This window comes from Suncus etruscus, chromosome 14 (assembly GCF_024139225.1).
Source record: "Suncus etruscus isolate mSunEtr1 chromosome 14, mSunEtr1.pri.cur, whole genome shotgun sequence".
NCBI lineage: Eukaryota > Metazoa > Chordata > Mammalia > Eulipotyphla > Soricidae > Suncus > Suncus etruscus.
Genome location: NC_064861.1, coordinates 52307396 through 52326186, shown reverse-complemented (window position 1 = coordinate 52326186; position 18791 = coordinate 52307396). Strand labels below are relative to the sequence as shown.

The window sequence follows — 18791 nt, the reverse complement described above, 5'->3', positions numbered from 1 at the left end:
TTGTTTTCCTGTTTGGCCACACTCAGCATTATTCAGGGCTTTCTCCTGGCTCATCTCCTCAGAGATCACTCCCAGTGGTGCTCAGGAGATTATATGGGGTGACTGGAATGGAACCTGGTAGTCAGCATGCAAGGCAAACACCCTACCTGCTCTGGCCCCAGTTATTTATTTATTTTTCTAATGGCTCATTTAATGAAATTACTTCTTTACATCTCACCAGTTTGGGATGTGTGGTGTTTGCATAATAACTATTAATGAGGGGCTGAAGAGATAGCACAGCGGTAGGGCATTTGCCTTGCATGCAGCCAATTCAGGACATACATTGGTTCGAATTCCAGCATCCCATATGGTCCCCCATGCTAGGCAGGAGAGATTTCTGAGAGCAGAGCCAGGAGTAACCCCTGAGCATTGCTGGGTGTGACCCCCCCCAAACAAACAAATAAACAAAAAACCTGTTAATGATTAAAGCAATTAATCCTCCTAAAAGGTAAATTAAGAAGACTTAATATTATTAATTGATTTTCATCTTTAAAATTTTATTATTTTATTTTTATTTTAAGAATATTACTCTATGGGCCCGGAGAGATAGCACAGCGGTGTTTGCCTTGCAAGCAGCCGATCCAGGACCTAAGGTGGTTGGTTCGAATCCCGGTGTCCCATATGGTCCCCTGTGCCTGCCAAGAGCTATTTCTGAGCAGACAGCCAGGAGTAACCCCTGAGCAGTGCCGGGTGTGGCCCAAAAACCAAAAAAAAAAAAAAAAAAAGAATATTACTCTGGGCCCGGAGAGATAGCACAGTGGCGTTTGCCTTGCAAGCAGCTGATCCAGGACCAAAGGTGGTTGGTTCGAATCCTGGTGTCCCATAAGGTCCCCTGTGCCTGCCAGGAGCTATTTCTGAGCAGCCAGCCAGGAGTAACCCCTGATTAATTAATTATTAATTAATATTAATTTTAAATTTTATTTTATTATTATTTTAAGAAGAGTTAATGTTATTAATATTATTTTTAAAATTTATTTATCTATTTTTATTTATTAATTAATATTAAGAAGACAAGACCAATAGTGCACTTAGCACAGGTAAAGTACTCTCTACTTTACCTTTACTTTATTTGCTGCTCTCGGCCAAGAAGCATGTCTTCAGCATCTCCAGGAGGCCAAGTCAAGCAAGCACCTGCTGAATCCAATGACTCCTTTCATTTGGCCAGGTGACTTCCTTACCCCTCAGAAGGGGGCGGTCCCTATATGACGTCCCTGACCCACCCACCGCGTTGCCATGACACTACTTACGTCTCAACAATATTCCACGCTCCTCAGTCTCCTTCCGCTCTCTGGGGGGGAAGAAGCGGAGCTAAGTAGTCCCTTAGCAACGGAGTCCTTTCTCCAGGAGGCGGGACGAGGGCGAAGGAGCCGGAAATTGGTGATTCTGTCCTGTGATAGGACGTCGAGGCCTGAGGGGGCGGGCCCAAGGGGACGGAGGGATCCCTCTGAAGCGCCCGGCAGCAGGCCCGCCGCCACCATTTAAGACGGGGAGAGCGGCGCGGGCGGCAGTTGCTGTGGTTTCCGGCTCAGTTGAACTTCGGTCCTTCCGGCGTTAGCGGTGCGGGGACGTGGTTGCGTAGCGTCCTGCGTCCCGGTACAGCTGTCAGTAGTCTCAGGTTGCCGGCCGGCTCCCTAGCTCGTTTGTCTTTTCTTCGTCCGGTCCGACCGGCTTCAACCTTCGCCCCTGGGTCTTCTGTCTGCTCCGGGGCGGCTGAAGGAGAAGGAGAAGAAGAGAAGGCCGCGAGCGTCTCGAGATGTTCAAAAACACGTTCCAGAGCGGCTTCCTCTCCATCCTCTACAGCATCGGCAGCAAGCCCTTGCAGATCTGGGACAAAAAGGTAAGAGTCTGGGACCGGAGAGATTGCATGGAAATAAGGTAAGTTTGCTTCGCATGCAGAAGGACGGTAGTTCGAATCCCCGCATCCCATATGGTGTCCCGAGCCTGCCAGGACATTTCTGAGTGCAGAGCCAGAAGTAATACCTGAGTGGTGGCTGACGGGTGTGACACCAAAACCAAAACCACAACAACAAAAAACAAATGTCAGCTTTTGTTAACATCAATACTCTCCAGATTTAAAACACCCTTTTATCTCTGAAATTGGTTTTTTTGGGGTCATGCCTAGCAGTGCTTGGAGACTTCTCCAGGCTTGGGGTTCACTTTAGAAAAGACTCAGGAAGGGGCCGGAGAGATAGCATGGAGAAAGGGCATTTGCTTCGCATGCAGAAGGACGGTGGTTCAAATCCTGGCATCCCATTTGGTCCCCCGAGGGAGCCTGCCAGGAGCGATTTCTGAGCGTAGAGCCAGGAGGAACCCCTGAGCGCCGCCGGGTGTGACCCAAAAACGAAAAGAAAGGTAAGAGTCTGAGTGCAGGGGTCGCGCCCCACCTCCTGGATCGGGGTGCAGGTAGGCCGAGAGCCTAGATGGGGGTCGTCGTCGGGCGCACGGTGCGTGTAGGAGGTGGAGGGAGGCTGCGGGGCTGTTGCAGGTGAGCGCGGAGTCTTAACCTTCGGGTTGCATATGGCCCAGATCTTCGCCCAAATCCAGGGCTTTCACCTCTGGCAGCTTTAGAAAGTGCCAGTCAAGGGGCTGCTTGCTTGCTTGCTGGAACGTGTGCATTTTTGCCCCCCGAGTTTGGTGTCAGGCGCTGCGCGGGCCTGTGGACACACAGAGCCTCTGTCCCGGGCACTCGTAGGCCTGGAAGAACTTGCGCCACCCACGTGCTCTCGGATCCTCAGCAAGCAGGACTGTGGGATGCTTGCTGGTGCTTCATTGCCAACCTCTATTGCTCCCTGGGCAGGAAAAGTGCCGGCATGACTGTGTTTGGGTCTGGGGTATAAATAAATTATGCACACCCCACCTCCTCCTGTTTTTTCATCTCTGGACTGGGTGTTCTGTGTATTTGCCCAGAGGATGATAGATAGAAGAGTGGGTGGGGCCTTTAGCTGTCCTGGAGTTGCTCTGAGTTTTTAGCACCTTGATATTTTGTTTCTCGTGCACATTTACTGAGTCAGCGCTCCTTTTAGTTTTATTATTATTTTATGTATTTATTTATTTTAGTTCTTTTTGGGCCACACCCGTTTGATGATCAGGGGTTACTCCTGGTTAAGCGCTCAGAAATCGCCCCTGGCTTGGGGGACCATATGAGACGCCGAGGGATCGAACCACGGTCCTTCCTTGGCTAGCACTTGCAAGGCAGGCACCTTACCTCAAGCGCCACCTCTCTGGCCCTAGTTTTACTATTTTATTTTATTTTTTAATTTATTTCAGGTTAGGCCGCACCTTTTAAGCTGTGTCCGGTGCCCTCTCGGGTTCTGATGTGGAAGGCGGGAAAGAGAATGAGGGCGCATCCTGGGTGCCATGGGGAGAGGTGTGTGGAAGAATGTGCTTTAGGAAGTGGACGTGGAATAATTTCAAGTAGCAGGGGCTTCGGAGTTTTATTGTTTTTTTTTTGTTTGTTTGTTTGTTTGTTTTGGTTTTTGGGCCACACCCGGCGGTGCTCAGGGGTTACTCCTGGCTGTCTGCTTAGAAATAGCTCCTGGCAGGCATGGGGGACAATATGGGACACCGGGATTCAAACCAACCACCTTTGGTCCTGGATCAGCTGCTTGCAAGGCAAACGCCGCTGTGCTATCTCCGGGCCCGAGTTTTATTGTTTTCTTTTTGCCTTTCTTTTTTTTCTTTTTTCTTTTTCTTTTTTTTTTTTTTTTTGCACCATACTTTGCATCTCAGGAATTATTCCCAGCTCTGCCCTCAGGAATCAGTTCTGCTAGGGAGACCATATGAAATGCCCGGTATTGAACCCCGATGGGCTGGGTGCAAGGCAAGCATCCTACCCGTGGAACTCTGGCTCCAGAATTTCAGTAAGTGGTTTGCACCTAAAGAGACAGTTTCCTCTCCCCTTATCCAGAGCAAAGATTTCTGGCCTCAGTCTGGGGTAGAGATGCATAGCTTTCTCCTTGCCTGTCTTCAGGGGTTTAAACATTTCCAGAACAGAACTCAGGGTGGTATGCTCAGAATATAATTTTTTAAGACAGCTAACATATGTGATATTAAATATGGACCAACTTTTCTTTCACAGCGATTCTGACCACAAGGTAGAGGCAACTTCAAGAGTCAAGTTGTCAACTAAATCAAGTGACTTAGTTCAGGGCAGTAGAGGGCATAGGCCTTGACCCTGACAAACTTGGTAGCTGAATTGTAACAGAATATCAACATACGGCAGTGGAAATAGAGACTGGGTCTTGCCCTGGAGTAGAAGTTTTAGAGCAGGTTGGAGAACTTCCTAAGTAGAGGGAAGTACAGTGGCATGGAGCCTTCAGCTTGTCAGGTGAATGTTGTTAGAATTGTCTGTCCTCTTCTATATGTGTTCATGTAGGAGTTGAACTAGTCAACATGTTTACACATAGAATATGAAAGCAGAGTAACCATGGTGCTCTGTGTCCCTTAACAACGCCACTTGAGGTCGGCTGGTACCCTGATGACATAAGCATGTGTGGAAACATGTTAGAGCAACCAGAAGGGCTCTGAATAAATTAAACACTTTTAGAGAAATAAATAATCTTTTTTGTGTTTCATAATTTGTGGGGGGGCATACCCAGTAGTGCTCAGGTGTTAACTCCTGGCTCTATACTCAGGAATTACTTCTGGCGGTGCTCTGGGGACTATATTGGATGCAGGGCAAGCTCCCTCCCCACTGTACTTTTGTTCTGGCCCTGGGAAAGAATCTTTAGGATAACTCTCCTTTTTTTTTTTTTTTTTTGGTTTTTGGGCCACACCCGGTAACGCTCAGGGGTTACTCCTGGCTATGTGCTCAGAAGTTGCTCCTGGCTTGGGGGACCATATGGGACACCGGGGGATCGAACCGCGGTCCGTCCAAGGCTAGCGCAGGCAAGGCAGGCACCTTACCTTTAGCGCCACCGCCCGGCCCCGTTAACTCTCCTTTTAGGCAAAATTCTCATCATGAAGTTTCTTATTGGGGGGGGTCACACCTGGTGGTACTCACAGCGTTACTCATACTCCTGGTTCTGTATTCAGGGGTCATTCTTGCAGGTTCAGAAAACCATACTGGTGCCAGGGGTAGAATCTGGGTTAACAAGACCAGTGCCCTACGATTGCTTTGGCCCCCACCATGGAAGTTTCTACTCTTCTTTTTTAGACTAAAGAAGGGGTTTTCTGGTGAATTTTTCCCCTTGGGACAAGGGAAGGAAATAAAGGTAAAGTTTGGGACAAGAGCCATAGCTTTGCTGTATGTTTCCTTTTCCCAGCTATTAGAAAGATCCTTAGAAAGTTGGGAATCCTCAGAGCAAAGTAATAACATAGCAAGTAGTGGGCTTTCCTTGCATGCAGATGACTGGGGTTCCATTTCTGGCAACCCCTGTGGTTCCCTGGTCCCCTGAATCAGGAGTGAATCCTGAGAGCAAAGTCCATAGTAACCCCTGAACACTGCTGGGTGTGACACCCCCCCCCAAAAAAAAAAAAAAAAGAAAAGAAAAAGATAACTCTAGTCCTACCAGAGAAACACTGAGAATCCATATAATAATCAGAGATTTATGGATCAGTGCTAAGTGCCTGCCTATATGTATACTTGGGGAGATAATGTCTTTAGAAAAAGACGGAATTTTTTTTTGTTATTTTGGGCAAAACCCAGTGACACTCAGGGGTTACTCCTGGCTATGTGTTCAGAAAACACTCCTGGATTGGGGGATCATATGGGACACTGGTGTATCGAACCGCAGTTTGTCCTAGGTTAGTGCCGGCAAGGCAGATGCCTTACCGCTTGTGCCACCGCTTCAGTCCCATACCAGAATATTTTTTAAAATATTTTTTCTACTTCCAGGAGATAAGGGCATAATTGGGTGGTGGGAGGGATATGACTCATTTATCTAGACTTGACTCTGGTCTTTGATTGTGGACATTCATTGATCCCTAGTTGTTGTGGTTATTATTATTTTATTATCATTTTTACATTTTTTTATATTTATTTTTTCTTTGGGACCATGTCTTACCAAAAATTGAACCCAAGGCAGCTGGAGCAATAGCAAAGTGGGTAGGGCGTTTGATTCCCCAGCATCCCACATGGTCCTCCGAGCCTGCCAGGAGTGATTTCTGAGCTCAGAGCCAGGAGGAACTCCTGAGTGCTGCCAGGTGTAGCCCCAAAACATAAATAAATAAATGATTTAAAAAAAATTGAGGGGCCAGAGAGATAGCACAGTGGTAGGGCATTTGCCAGAGACGCTGAGGACGGTGGTTCGAATCCCGGCATCCCATATGGTCCCCCAAGCCTGCCAGGAGTGATTTCTGAGTGTAGATCCAGGAGTAACCCCTGAGCACTGCCGGGTGTGACCCAAAAACCAAAAAAAAAAAAAAAAGGTGAATGGGGAGCCAAAGATATAATACAGTGAATAGGGCATTTGCCTTGCAAGCTGCCAACCTGGATTTTATCCCCAGATCCTGAATGCAGAGCCAAGAGTAACCCCCGAGCATCATCAGGTGTGCTTAAACAACAACAACAAAAACACAAAAAAGAATGCATGAATGATAGGAGCAGGTTGTTCCCTACCTAATTGGCAGGCCCACTCTCGACCCCCAGCATTCCATTTGGTCCCCTGAATCTGCCAGGAGTTACTCCTGAGACAGAACCAGTATTAACCCATGAGCATCTCCAGGTGAGGTCCCAAAAGTGATCATCATCATCATCATAATGTGAGTGCCTACTCACAAAAATAGTGATAGAAAGTTTTGGGGATTTTTTGTATCTGTTTTTTGTTCTTGGGTCACATTTGGTAGTGCTCAGGGATTACTCCTGGCTCTGCATTTAGGAATTATTCCTAGTAGTGCTTGGGGGTGAAAGAGGGGAATCAACTGGGATGCTAGGAATTGAAACCTGGTCAGCTATCTGTAAGGCAAATGCCTTCCCTGCTGTACTCCAGGCCCTGATTGCAAATTTTATTATTATTCAAGTAATGCAAATTTGTAGCTTATTATATTTATGCAGTTTTGGGGACCTGTGGGGAAAATACAGCTCCTCTGTATTTTGTCTTTTCAATTTTTTTTGGTGGGGGGTCACACCTTGTGGCACCTCAGGGGTTACTCCTGGCTCTGTGCTCATAAATCACTCCTGGCACGCTCGAGATCATATGGGAATCTGGGATTTGAACCACTGTCAGTCCTGGATTGGCTGTGTGCAAGGCAAATGCCCTACCACTGTGCTATCTGCTCCATCTTTTCAAATATTTTGTCTTTCAAATCTCAAGTATTCCTTCCTTGGGAGCTTATATTAGGTCTACTGTGGTCTATATCAGACCATAAATGGCAGTTGCTTGTTTACTATGAGGTACCCACTAGATTTAGTTTCCTTAAGGGAACTTTTTTGACCCAGGTAGAGTGTCATCAGATAGATACCTGGGATTGTCCTGGGTCCTGTGCTCTGTAATTCTGGGCAAGTACTTTGTACAGTTTTTACATGTGTAACACTGACTGCTGTTTAGGATTATGAAGGCAAACTGATGATGTACATCAAATGTGCAGTAACTGAATTTCAGCTTAAAAAATTTTAGGGCAGGGAGCTGAGTGATCTGCTTAAGGGTATTTGAGTTTATAATTGAGCTGAGATTCAGATCCCTGGGACTAGGCACAGTAAAACCTGACTTCTGAAATTAGAATAATCTGTCATCTTACCTTTCCCAGTCCTGAAGCCTCCACATGGTGTGACGGTTCAGGTCCAGGCTCAGGTTCAGGTCCAGGCTCCAGTAGCTCGGCCACTCTACCAAGAGCCATTTCACTGGTTACCTCCAGGTCAAAGCCTTCCATCCAAACATCCTTGACTCATATCAGATCAACCTGATTTGTAATTTATTTCTTCTTCAAGAGTATAGGAGAAGGGGGCCGGAGCAGTGGTGCAAGTGATAAGCTGTCTACCTTTCCCGCACTAGCCTAGGACAGACTGCGGTTTGACTTCGCAGCATCCCATATGGTCCCCCAAGCCAGGCACGATTTCTGAGAACATAGCCAGGAGTAACCTCTGAGCGTCACTGGGTGTGGCCCAAAACAAAACAAAAAGATTATAGGAGAAGTTAAGGTTTTTTTTTAAAGGGGTTCCCTTTGGGGACCTGCAACTATTATATTTATAAAGGACTCCTTTAATGTAAATAACACTTCTAATTTATTAACAGAAGAACAAAAGTGCCTGTTTCTGTCGATGCTCAGGGGTTACTCTGGCTCTGTGCTCAGAAATCGCTCCTGGCAGGTACCTGGGACTACATGGGATGCTCGGGTTCGTTCTGGGTTGGCTGTGTGCAAAGCAAATGCCTTACCACTGTACTATCTCTCCAGCCCCAAATATAGCAGTATTGATTTATACAAACATTTCTCTTTTCATGACTAGTTATTCTCCACTCAAACCAGAATTTTAGATGGAACATTAGAGTTCTTGTTTATTGTTTTGGTTTGGGCTACACCCGCCATCACTCGGGTTACTTCTGGCAGACTTGGGGAACCATATAGAATGCAGAGAATTGAACCTGGGTCTGCTGCATGGAAGGCAAATGCCCTACCCACTGTACTGTCATTCTGACCCCAGAGCTCCTGTTGTTCTTAATTTAATAAAACATCTTTTTCCAGAAAAGTAACTTCTACATTTTTTTACTTAGGAGACCATTTTGGTACTGATAAAATGGATAGTTTCCACCTGTAAAATCATGTTTATTTGGACATTAGGGTAGTAAAACTTTTTTTCAGACTTCCCTGGGTCAACCTGATGATTGTTGCATGAAGGCATGGACCTTAGTTACCTTAGTTACCTGCAAGATATGGTCAGCAGTGCATGAAATGCCATTTCTTTAACCAAGGGCCCTGACCAGCTTTTCATGGAGAGAAGCCTCTCCTCTGCCCCACAAAGCCTTTGAGGCCCAGGCTCTGAATGGAAGCTATGCCCCTGTCTCCCTACAGAGGGCTCCCTCCACCCGTTTGAATAGCATCCAGGGCGGAAACTGGCCTGCTGAAGTGGACAGCTCTGCTGGCTCCATGTGTCCTGCGGGTCTGGTGCCAGATGGCCTCCTCTGCAGCTGTCTCCCAGGAGAAGGGGTGGAGCCATGGAAATGAAAGGTGGGGGGAGGGCATGGATACAGCATGTGTTATTTTTAAAGCACTCATGGAAATACATACAGCCTTGGCCAGCTTCTTCCCTGTCCCAAGAGCCTTTTTCTCCCCCAGTTCCAACCTTTTCATATGTTGAAAAACAGTTCTGTGTTCTTGCCCTCAGCAACCATGGAAACTCAGGAAGAATGATTGTGAGAAAGACTTAAAGCTTCCTAAAAATTGTACTCATCTCTAATTACTTGGGAGTTCATGAAAGTAAAAGTTGTAAAATTAACTTATTTATTTTGAGGAGGGAAGAATTTAAAAATTAGCGAATCAAAAACTTGGTTGGTTGGTACTTTTTAATGTATAGCGGGAAGTCAGATAAGACCTGTCTGTTCATTTTATCATTATCTCAGAGTCAGGCCTGTCTAGTGACCTCTGAACTGGGGAAAGCTCCAGAAAGGAGCTGGTGCTTTCTGTAGCCGTGATCTTGTTATCTGTTAAGAGCTGTGGGGAAAGACTTCCTGGAAGACTTTGACAATTCAAGATGCTGACAGCTAGGTTGCCAGGGTCATCAGAAGGCCTGCCTCAGAATGCCCACCACTCTTTCTACTTTGGTATTAGCTTCAGAGCCCAGAGAAGACATGTTGAGAGGGTTTTCCTATATGTTTCATTGCACGTACTCTTTCTTCCATTGAGTTTATATTTGTAGCCCTTTGGACTTCATGAAGGAGAAAAGTCATTCATTTAAAAATAATTTTGATTTCAAAGCTCTGGCAACAGGAATATTCATGTTTTTCTTTGGGGACAAAATTTTCTCCTTGGGCATAGTTCTTTGTAGATTGTCTCAACTACCAGTGTAGTTAAAACACTGGAAAGCGCCCAGAAATAGCTCACTGGCAAAAGCTGCCCCCCTTACAAGCCTGAGGTTGGTGAGCTTCGAGGTCAGTTCCAGGTATCATCCACATACCAGGTGACCATCTCATCTCTAGGGAACTCTGCTAACTGTGCAAACACAACTTAAAAATATGACCACAGTGAGCACTGCAACAGGTGCCTGCTGTGTGAGAGTCCCACAGCCAAGTCTGCATCATCCACTGAGTACAAGTGCCTGTGATTTCCTGTCTCAACTGCAGCAGCAACAAAGGAAGGGGAAGGAAAGAGAATTTGAAAAGAAAAAACATGAGATACTATGGACTTTCCTTAGAAAATACTTCCATTTCCTGCTTTTCAAAGACAGAATCTCTTGCTTTTGGTTATTTGGGGGGGGGGGTGGTTTGGAGTCACACCTGGTGGTGCTTCTGACTCTGTGCTCCTGGGGACAGTAAGTGATTCCAGGATTGATCCTGGGTCAGACACATGCAAGACATGCTCTACCTGCTGGAATGTGGCTCCAACCATCTAGTGCTGGTTTTGAAAGAAATCTTGCTTTTGGAAATAAAGGGATGTTTAGCTGAAGTGAGCCAACCCCTGGGTGCATAGGCACAGGCATGTCTGAGGCTATTCTCACCTGCTTCTGTGTGCCACTGGACTGGACTCTATAAAGATCAACCTGGCTGGATTGGCGGAAGCCTGAAGTCTTCTGCCCTGAGCTTGCCTGTCTCCTACCATTTCCACCCTGAGACTCCTGGTGGGGCTTTCTTGAGTAGAAGGAGTCTCCTTATTCGACTCTGGCCGAAGAGACTTTGGGGGTTTAAGATTTGAAGCCATGCCTTCAGAGTATGATCAATCTCAGCATTGCCTTTTAGCAATAGTCTTTGAGGTAATTACTTGATCTTTCAGTATAACCATATATTTGATTGTTGTGTTAGATATCCTGTAAAGAAAGATTCAAGAAACATAATACACACTAATTGGTGGTATGTTATAAACTAGCTTGCTTCCATTTAGAATACTGTTAGCTCTTATCAAGGGGACTGTATTGCATTATTTGGAAATAATTTCTTGATTAATTCCTCCTTTACTAACAAGTCTGCCTGATTTTCCACAGCAGCTGTGTGCTAGCATATAGAAGAAGAATATTGCCACTTTAGTTGGGGAATGAGGTGGGCAGCATTGGCATGTGTTACAGACCCAAGCCTTTGTGCTCCTAATCCCCCTTGGAAAGAAGCCCAGAATTCAAAGCAGGAGGGCATTAGATGTCGCCAACTCTGTTTGAGAAGCACTTCAATGTGACATTTTTGTCTTGAGAACCTAAGAAATGCTATATTGGCAGAGCTCATCCACCCGCGTTCTGGCTCAGCAGTGCCTATGAGCAATGAAGGATGATTAATAGGAAAGCAGTCACGTTTCTCATGCTTGCAACTTCATCGGCTCCTGGTTTTGGAGCTTCCTAAACAGTCTATGGTGGATATGTTATCCAGGAATTTTTTATTTAAAATCCTCCTGAAACCTGTTTATATAGCTCTTGGAGTGAAAAATTTCAGAAGTCAGCAAGGTTTTTACAGCTTAGTTTATGCCTACCACAATAGTAAGCCCTGTGGAAAAGACAAATGATGCCTAACACTGAATCCTGACCATGAAACACACCCTATTTTGAGGAGCCAGTACTCGGCTGCAAAGACAAGAAAGGGGCTGTGCTAGCTGATGTCACCTGGGAACACCATGCACCCTGTGAGGGCATCAGATTCACATGACAGAGCTCAGAGACAAAAGCTGTGTTTAGTACTGGCCTCTGCTGAAAAATGTACTTAGCACCTTACCACTATTCTTTCTGCCCGTCTTTGAAAAGCCAAATGACGGGGCCGGGCGGTGGAGCTAAAGGTAAGGTGCCTGCCTTACCTGCGCTAGCCTAGGACGGACCACGGTTCGATCCCCCCGCGTCCCATATGGTCCCCCAAGCCAGGAGCGACTTCTGAGCGCATAGCCAGGAGTAACCCCTGAGTGTCACCGGGTGTGGCCCAAAAACCAAAAACCAAAAAAAAAAAAAAAAAAAGAAAAGCCAAATGACTAAGTCATTGAAAATGGCAGATAGAGCATCATTTTTGTATGTTTTTTTTTGTTTGTTTGTTTGTTTTTTTGGTTTTGGGCCACACCCAGTAACGCTCAGGGGTTACTCCTGGCTATGTGCTCAGAAGTTGCTCCTTGCTTGGGGGACCATATGGGACACCGGGGGATCGAACCGCGGTCCGTCCAAGGCTAGCGCAGGCAAGGCAGGCACCTTACCTTTAGCGCCACCGCCCGGTCCCCATTTTTGTATGTTTGATTTGGAGCTGTACCTGGCAATGCCCAGGAGTTATTCTTTTTTTGGGGGGTTGGGTTTTGGGCCACACCCAGCAGCACTCAGAGGTTACTCTTTGTGTGTGTGTGTGTGTTTTGGGGTCACACCCAGCAGCGCTCAGGGGTTCCTCCTGGCTCTATGCTCAGAGACCATCCCTGGGAGGCCCGGGGGACCATATGGGATGCCGGGATTTGAACCACCGTCCTTCTGCATGCGAGGCAAACACCTTACCTCCATACTGTATCTGCACTCAGAAATTGCTTCAGGCAGGCATAGAGGACCATATGGGATGCCGGGAATCGAACCCAGATTTATCCTGGGTCAGTTGCATGCAAGGCAAATGCCCTACCTCTACTTATCTCTCCGACCCCCGTAAGGGTTATTCTTTTTTTTTGTTTTGTTTTGTTTTTGTTTTTTGTTTTTAGGGCCACACCCAGGGTTGCTCAGGGGTTACTCCTGGCTGTCTGCTCAGAAATAGCTCCTGGCAGGCACAGGGGACCATATGGGACACCGGGATTCGAACCAACCACCTTTGGTCCTGGATCGGCTGCTTGCAAGGCAAACGCCGCTGTGCTATCTCTCTGGGCCCATAAGGATTATTCTTGACTCAGGAACACATCTGGTGGTGCTCAGAACCATATGGGGTGCCAGGGATTGAACCTGGGTTGGCTACGTGTAAGGTAAACATCCCTAGTACAGTGGTACTAATGCTCTAGCCTCCAATATAGCATTTTTTGCGAAGAGAGAGACAGTATTTTTTTTCCCATCCTGCTCTAAACCTGTTGACCATTTTCACATATTCATACATTCGGTTCAACGAGTACAGCCCTGTCTCAGACTAAGTATCTCTGTATCTGTACTCCTTATAGTAGTAGCTTAATTAAATGCTGGAAAGATTTGTTCTTTCCAAATGTTCTGAAAGGAGAAATCCATATTGACTGTTGGTTCCTGGAGGCCAGGGATGGGTGAGTGATAGAGCGCCTGCCTTGGCACTGCCCTGCATGCCCGAGTGGATCCTAGTAGCTCTCCTGTTTTGGGTCTCAGTGCCATGAGTCGCCTGATCTCTACCAAGTGTTTGAGCATCACAGTTAAATGTTTGAGCACTGATACCAAGTGAGAAGGAAAGGGAAATCTAAAAATATATATTGACACATTATGTTACTTTCAAAAAAAAATACTGATTTTTCCCCATTATGACCTCTTTTCTGTTTTGTTTTTGTGTTTGGACCACACCCAGCAGTACTCAGGGATTACTCCTGGCTCATCACTCAGGAATCACTCCTGGCAATGCTTTAGGGACAGTATTGGATACAGGGGTTCAAACCTGGGATGACTTCTTACTGTACTAGTGCTCCAGTCCCACTCCCACATATATTATGTCGTTTAGTCTATAGGAGCCAGGTGAAACCAAAGAGAGATCAGTATGAACTAAAAATGGTAGCAAAGACTTGATATGCGGCACTGATGGGGCTAGAATTCCTGCATGGGAAAGAAGAAAAGGGTAGTAGGATTAGATTTGAGGAAACTAGGTTCAATTTTAGGGCATCACCTTCTTTCTCAGTGACTTGCAGCTAACCTTCCTGTGTTCTGTTTTTGGGTTGGAGTGTCATACCCAGAAACGCAGGGGTTGAGGAGTAATGCCCATTTGCTGTTCTTTGCCTTTGAAGCATGAGTCAGTGTGAGACTGGGAGGCCTGGTTGTTATCCTATTCAAGCCCTATCGTGTGGACATCTGCAAAGTGAAAACAGTGTTTGTTTTTATTTTAAAGTGAGAAATGTGTATGGATGTTCTTTGTTTATAGTAAGCACTGAATAATAAGTTATATGATGCATGTTGGTATCTTGATGCACATATTACCAAGCTACTTGAGATTCTGTCTTGGCCGATGGATCCCAACAGAGAGAAAATAGAATAGCGTGTCTCAAACTTCTTTGTTAGGATCCCTGGAAGCCAGAGTGGTTTTCTTAAGAGGTCCCATTGGGCCTTTAAAATCCTAAAAATTGCTGCCAAATATCTCAGTGCTAATCAACTTCCTCTTTTTCCTAAAAGGTACGGAATGGCCACATCAAAAGAATCACTGATAATGATATCCAGTCCCTGGTCTTAGAGATTGAAGGAACAAATGTCAGGTAGGCTGCCACACTGTCTCCAAGAGGCCCAGCAAAGGGAGGTGGGTGTCAGACAGGGGATGCTTGAGTCGGCTGCACACAGTTGGCCTGGGGAAGGTAGAGCTTCCTCAGTCCTTCTTTTCCTGTTTGAGAAATGGGTTTCTTGTGAAGATTAAATAGTCGAATGTGTATAAAACACTTAGAACCTGTCTATTACTAGTTAAGTTATTTTTAAGCAAGACGGGAGGGTGAATAATATTATATTAATCTTCCAGTAGGTGACTGGAAGGAATTCTACTTTATTTATTTTTTTTGGTTTTTGGGCCACACTCGATAATGCTCAAGGGTTATTCCTGGCTAAATGCTCAGATATTGCTCCTGGCTTGGGGGACCATATGGGGTGCCGGGAGATCAAACTGCCCTACCGCTTGTACCACCACTCTGGTCCCTGATTTTTTTTTTTTTAAATAATGCTCTTATTTTATGTTTGTTTTTATTTTCTATTAGTGGATGATTCCGAGACTAGACTTGAATCTTTCACTAGAAGAAAGATTCTCACTCGGTCCACTGTTTTGATTTTTGTTGTTTTGTTGTTTATTTTCTGGTTTGAAGTTATGGGGTTTCTTAGAGGGAGTTGGTGTAGGTTGTGTGTATGTGTGTCATTTGCTTGATTTTGATTTTGTGTGTGTGTGTGTGTGTGTGTGTGTGTGTGTGTGTGTGTGTGTGTGTGTGTGTGTGTGTGTGTATCATTTGCTTGATTTTGATTTTGGGGCCACTCCTGATGGTGCTCAGGGTTTATTCCTGTTTCTGCATTCAAGGATCACTCCTTGCAGCTTTGGAGGACCTTAGGTGAGGGATCAAACCCACATTGGCTGCATATAAGACAAACATCCTACCTGCTGTGTTCTTCCCTCCACACATACTCCCCCCAGTTCTCATGTTAAGTTCTTAATTTTAAGTTCAGAAATTTTTTTTGTTTGTTTGTTTTTTGCTTTTGTGTGTGTGTGTGTGTGGTTTTTGGGTCACACCCGGCAGTGCTCAGGGGATACTCCTGGCTCCATGCTCAGAAATTGCTCCTGGCAGGCACAGGGACCATATGGGACGCCAGGATTCAAACCAATGACCTGCATGAAAGGCAAATGCCTTACCTCCATGCTATCTCTCCGGTCCCAAGTTCAGAAATTTTTTAAAGTATCAACTAACTTAGAGTTGCTGGGTGATATATCTGTGTCTTTTGGATTTTCCCTCCAATTTATTTTCTTGGACTATGTGTTATTGTACAAACAAACTGGAAAAGACAAGAATTGTGTTTATTGGTCTTTCCTCTCTTGACAGTACCACATATATCACATGTCCTGCAGACCCAAAGAAGACATTGGGGATTAAACTTCCCTTTCTTGTCATGATCATCAAAAACCTGAAAAAATATTTTACCTTTGAAGTACAGGTGAGTAATGGACATGTGCATATATAAACTCTTGGCTATTTCAATCCTGCCAATTTAGAGAAAAAAAGTGGCATGCACAGTATCTTGTTCTTTTGTATGTACCTTTCCTATGCCTTCTATATGCTTGAAGCATATAACATTAATCTAAATTTTGTATTAGAGATAAAAAATTAATGCTAGGATTTTTGTTGTTTTTATTGAGGGGGGGAGGCTATGGAGAGGGGACTTAGATTTGGGGCCATACCCAGCAGGGTTCAGGGTTTACTCCTGTTTCTTTGCTCAGGGATGACTTTTGGCGGGTTCTGAGGATCATACAGGGATTGAATTTGAGTCAGCCATGTACAAGGCAAGCACCTTACCTGCTGTACTGTCTGCTCTTTTTCTATCTGGCCCCTAATGCCAGGTTTTAAAAGAAACAGCATGTAGACAATCAAATCAATACCTGTAAGCTTTTAACACTTAAGGATTAGAGTGGTGTCCATTTGGAAAGTAACTGTAGGAGTCTTGTTTTTGTTGATCTTTCTTCTAGGCTTTTCACTTTTCCAAGGGGAAGAATGTGTAGGAAATCATTTTGTGTCTTGAGTGCCTGAAGGGCCATGTCCTATGTCTTAGTGTTGTCTTGGCAACAAACAAGATAAACTGGCTCTTCCTGGGCCATCTGCAGCCAACGTGGCCTGTGTCTGGTCTGTTTATTCCCCTTGGGGTCTCAGCCTTGGGAACAAGGGCTGTGAGAGTTCAGGTTCTGTTCTTAACCACGGCTATTTGTTGCTTCTTCTAAGATGGAATCAAGGAGACTCTTCTCTGTGCTCTGCAGGTGCTGGATGACAAGAATGTGCGCCGGCGATTTCGGGCCAGTAACTACCAGAGCACCACTCGCGTCAAGCCCTTCATCTGCACCATGCCCATGCGGCTGGATGATGGCTGGAACCAAATCCAGTTCAACCTGTCAGATTTTACCCGGCGGGCTTATGGCACAAATTACATTGAGACCCTGCGGGTGCAGGTATGGGACCCAAAATGGGACAGGGGTATGTTTTTTCAGTCTGGTACTATCTGGCTGCCTAGGTAACAGAACAGTGTACATTTCTGGCTAAAAATTTCTAAGTCACTGTTCCAGGGCCTTTGACCTCAGAGAGGCCCCAGACAGAGTCAAGAGTCTGCTCAGATGTTGTGGGAGGACAAAGCAATAAAATTTCCAAGCTTCCACCATTGTCCAGCCCCATCAAAGTCAATTCTTGCATCCACATTCACAGATCCATGCAAACTGCCGGATCCGACGGGTTTACTTCTCGGACAGACTCTATTCAGAGGACGAACTGCCAGCAGAGTTCAAACTGTATCTACCCGTTCAGAACAAGGCCAAGGTGAGGCAGCCCTTTGAAGGGCCAGGCAGGCATGAGTGGGTGCTGGGAAGGATGGCTCTACTCCACAGTCACCTGCAGAGCCCCCCTCTCTCAATATGGGACTGCATCCCCTTACATTTCACATTTCTTCCACCGTCACCCCAGAATCAGGAATGAACCAGGGAATCATGCTGATCCTGCACTTTCTACCTTCACAAGGGGGTCCTGGTCCCCTTCCAGTCTCCTGCCTGAAGGTCTTCCTTAGGGAACAGTAGAACATACTTTCCCCAAATCCCCATCAGCCCATTCATCACCAGGCCCAGTGCTGGATGCCTCCATGCCTGCTGCTGCTAGCTTGCCTGTCCCCACACTGCAGAGGGAGGGAGGGCTCAGTGACACTGGCCATCTAAGTTCTCAAAGCTCCATGTAATGCTTCTTTCCTGTTTTTTCTCTTCCAGCAATAACTGGGACACTACTGAAAGGAGAGACCCTGGATGTGACTCTTAGTTTAGAAAAGAAACTATCTGGAGGACAATGCAAAAACCAAATATTTATATTTGTTCACTGTGCTATGGCTCTTTTATCTACAACTTGGTGTCCCTTGTGGCGGATGCCAGTCACAGTGCATTGTGCGTCCAGCGGGGGACAGCTACCCCTTGCTAGGTGAACACTGGGTTCATCCTGCTGCCCGCCCAGCATGTGTGGAGATCCATCCCCACAGCCCTGTAGATTCAGAGGTGTCCCACAGGCCATTTCAGACCAATATTTCTTTCTATGGTTCTTTGTTTTATATATTCTCTAAATATATGTATATGCTGTGTAATACTCCTGATCCAGAAATGAATAAAATGTTATATTCTTGGTTTGTACATTGTTCTCAGTTTGTATCTTTTAAGCAATTATTTAGAAATCCTACCTCACAGATGCTAGTTTAGACGTTCTAGCACTGAACCTTATCAGCCCAGTTTCTGTGTGTGTGTGTGTGTGTGTGTGTGTGTGTGTGTGTATGAGAGAGAGAGAGAAAGAGAGAGAGAGAGAGAGGAGAGAGAGAGGAGAGAGAGGAGAGAGAGAGAGAAGAGAGAGAGAGAGAGAGAGAGAAAGAGAGAGAGAGAGAGAGAGAGAGAGAGAGAGAGAGAGAGAGAGAGAGAGAGAGAGAGAGAGAGAGAGAGAAAGAGAGAAAGAAAGAAGAGTAGATTTGGGCCACACTGTGCAATACTCATGGCTTATTCTTGACTGGGCTCAAGGATTATTCTTGGGCTCAAATAGATGCCAGGAATCAGACCCAAGTCAGCCACATGTAAGAAGCACCTTTCTCTCTGTACTGTCTCCAGTTCAGTATATGAATTTTTTAAATTTGGGCCTTTACCTGTGTGTGCTTGACCACTTCAGTCAGCTGCCTGCCCCCACAGGCTTCTGTCTTCTTTTCCCCTTTCTTTTGTAGAGAGCCTCCTATACAGTGTTGGAGCTACTCCTGACGACCATTCTGGCCTGGCTGTTCATTACTTGGACCTGGTGATGCTTGAGGGCCTCCAGACTATGCCTAGTGCTCAGGGGAT

At 45.7% G+C, this 18791-nt stretch overlaps 2 protein-coding genes across 4 annotated transcripts in view; one reads left to right on the top strand and one right to left on the bottom strand.

Annotated features, from left to right (window-relative positions):
- NDRG4 (NDRG family member 4) overlaps positions 1–18791 on the bottom strand; it is a 518571-nt gene that overhangs the window by 270876 nt on the left and 228904 nt on the right. The window lies entirely within an intron of this gene.
- CFAP20 (cilia and flagella associated protein 20) lies at positions 1740–18104 on the top strand. Its single transcript, XM_049786154.1, has 6 exons — positions 1740–1876; positions 14387–14466; positions 15781–15892; positions 16707–16895; positions 17146–17256; positions 17694–18104. Exons 1-6 carry the CDS (start codon positions 1793–1795, stop codon positions 17697–17699), a joined length of 582 nt encoding a protein of 193 aa, XP_049642111.1. The 5' UTR covers positions 1740–1792; the 3' UTR covers positions 17700–18104.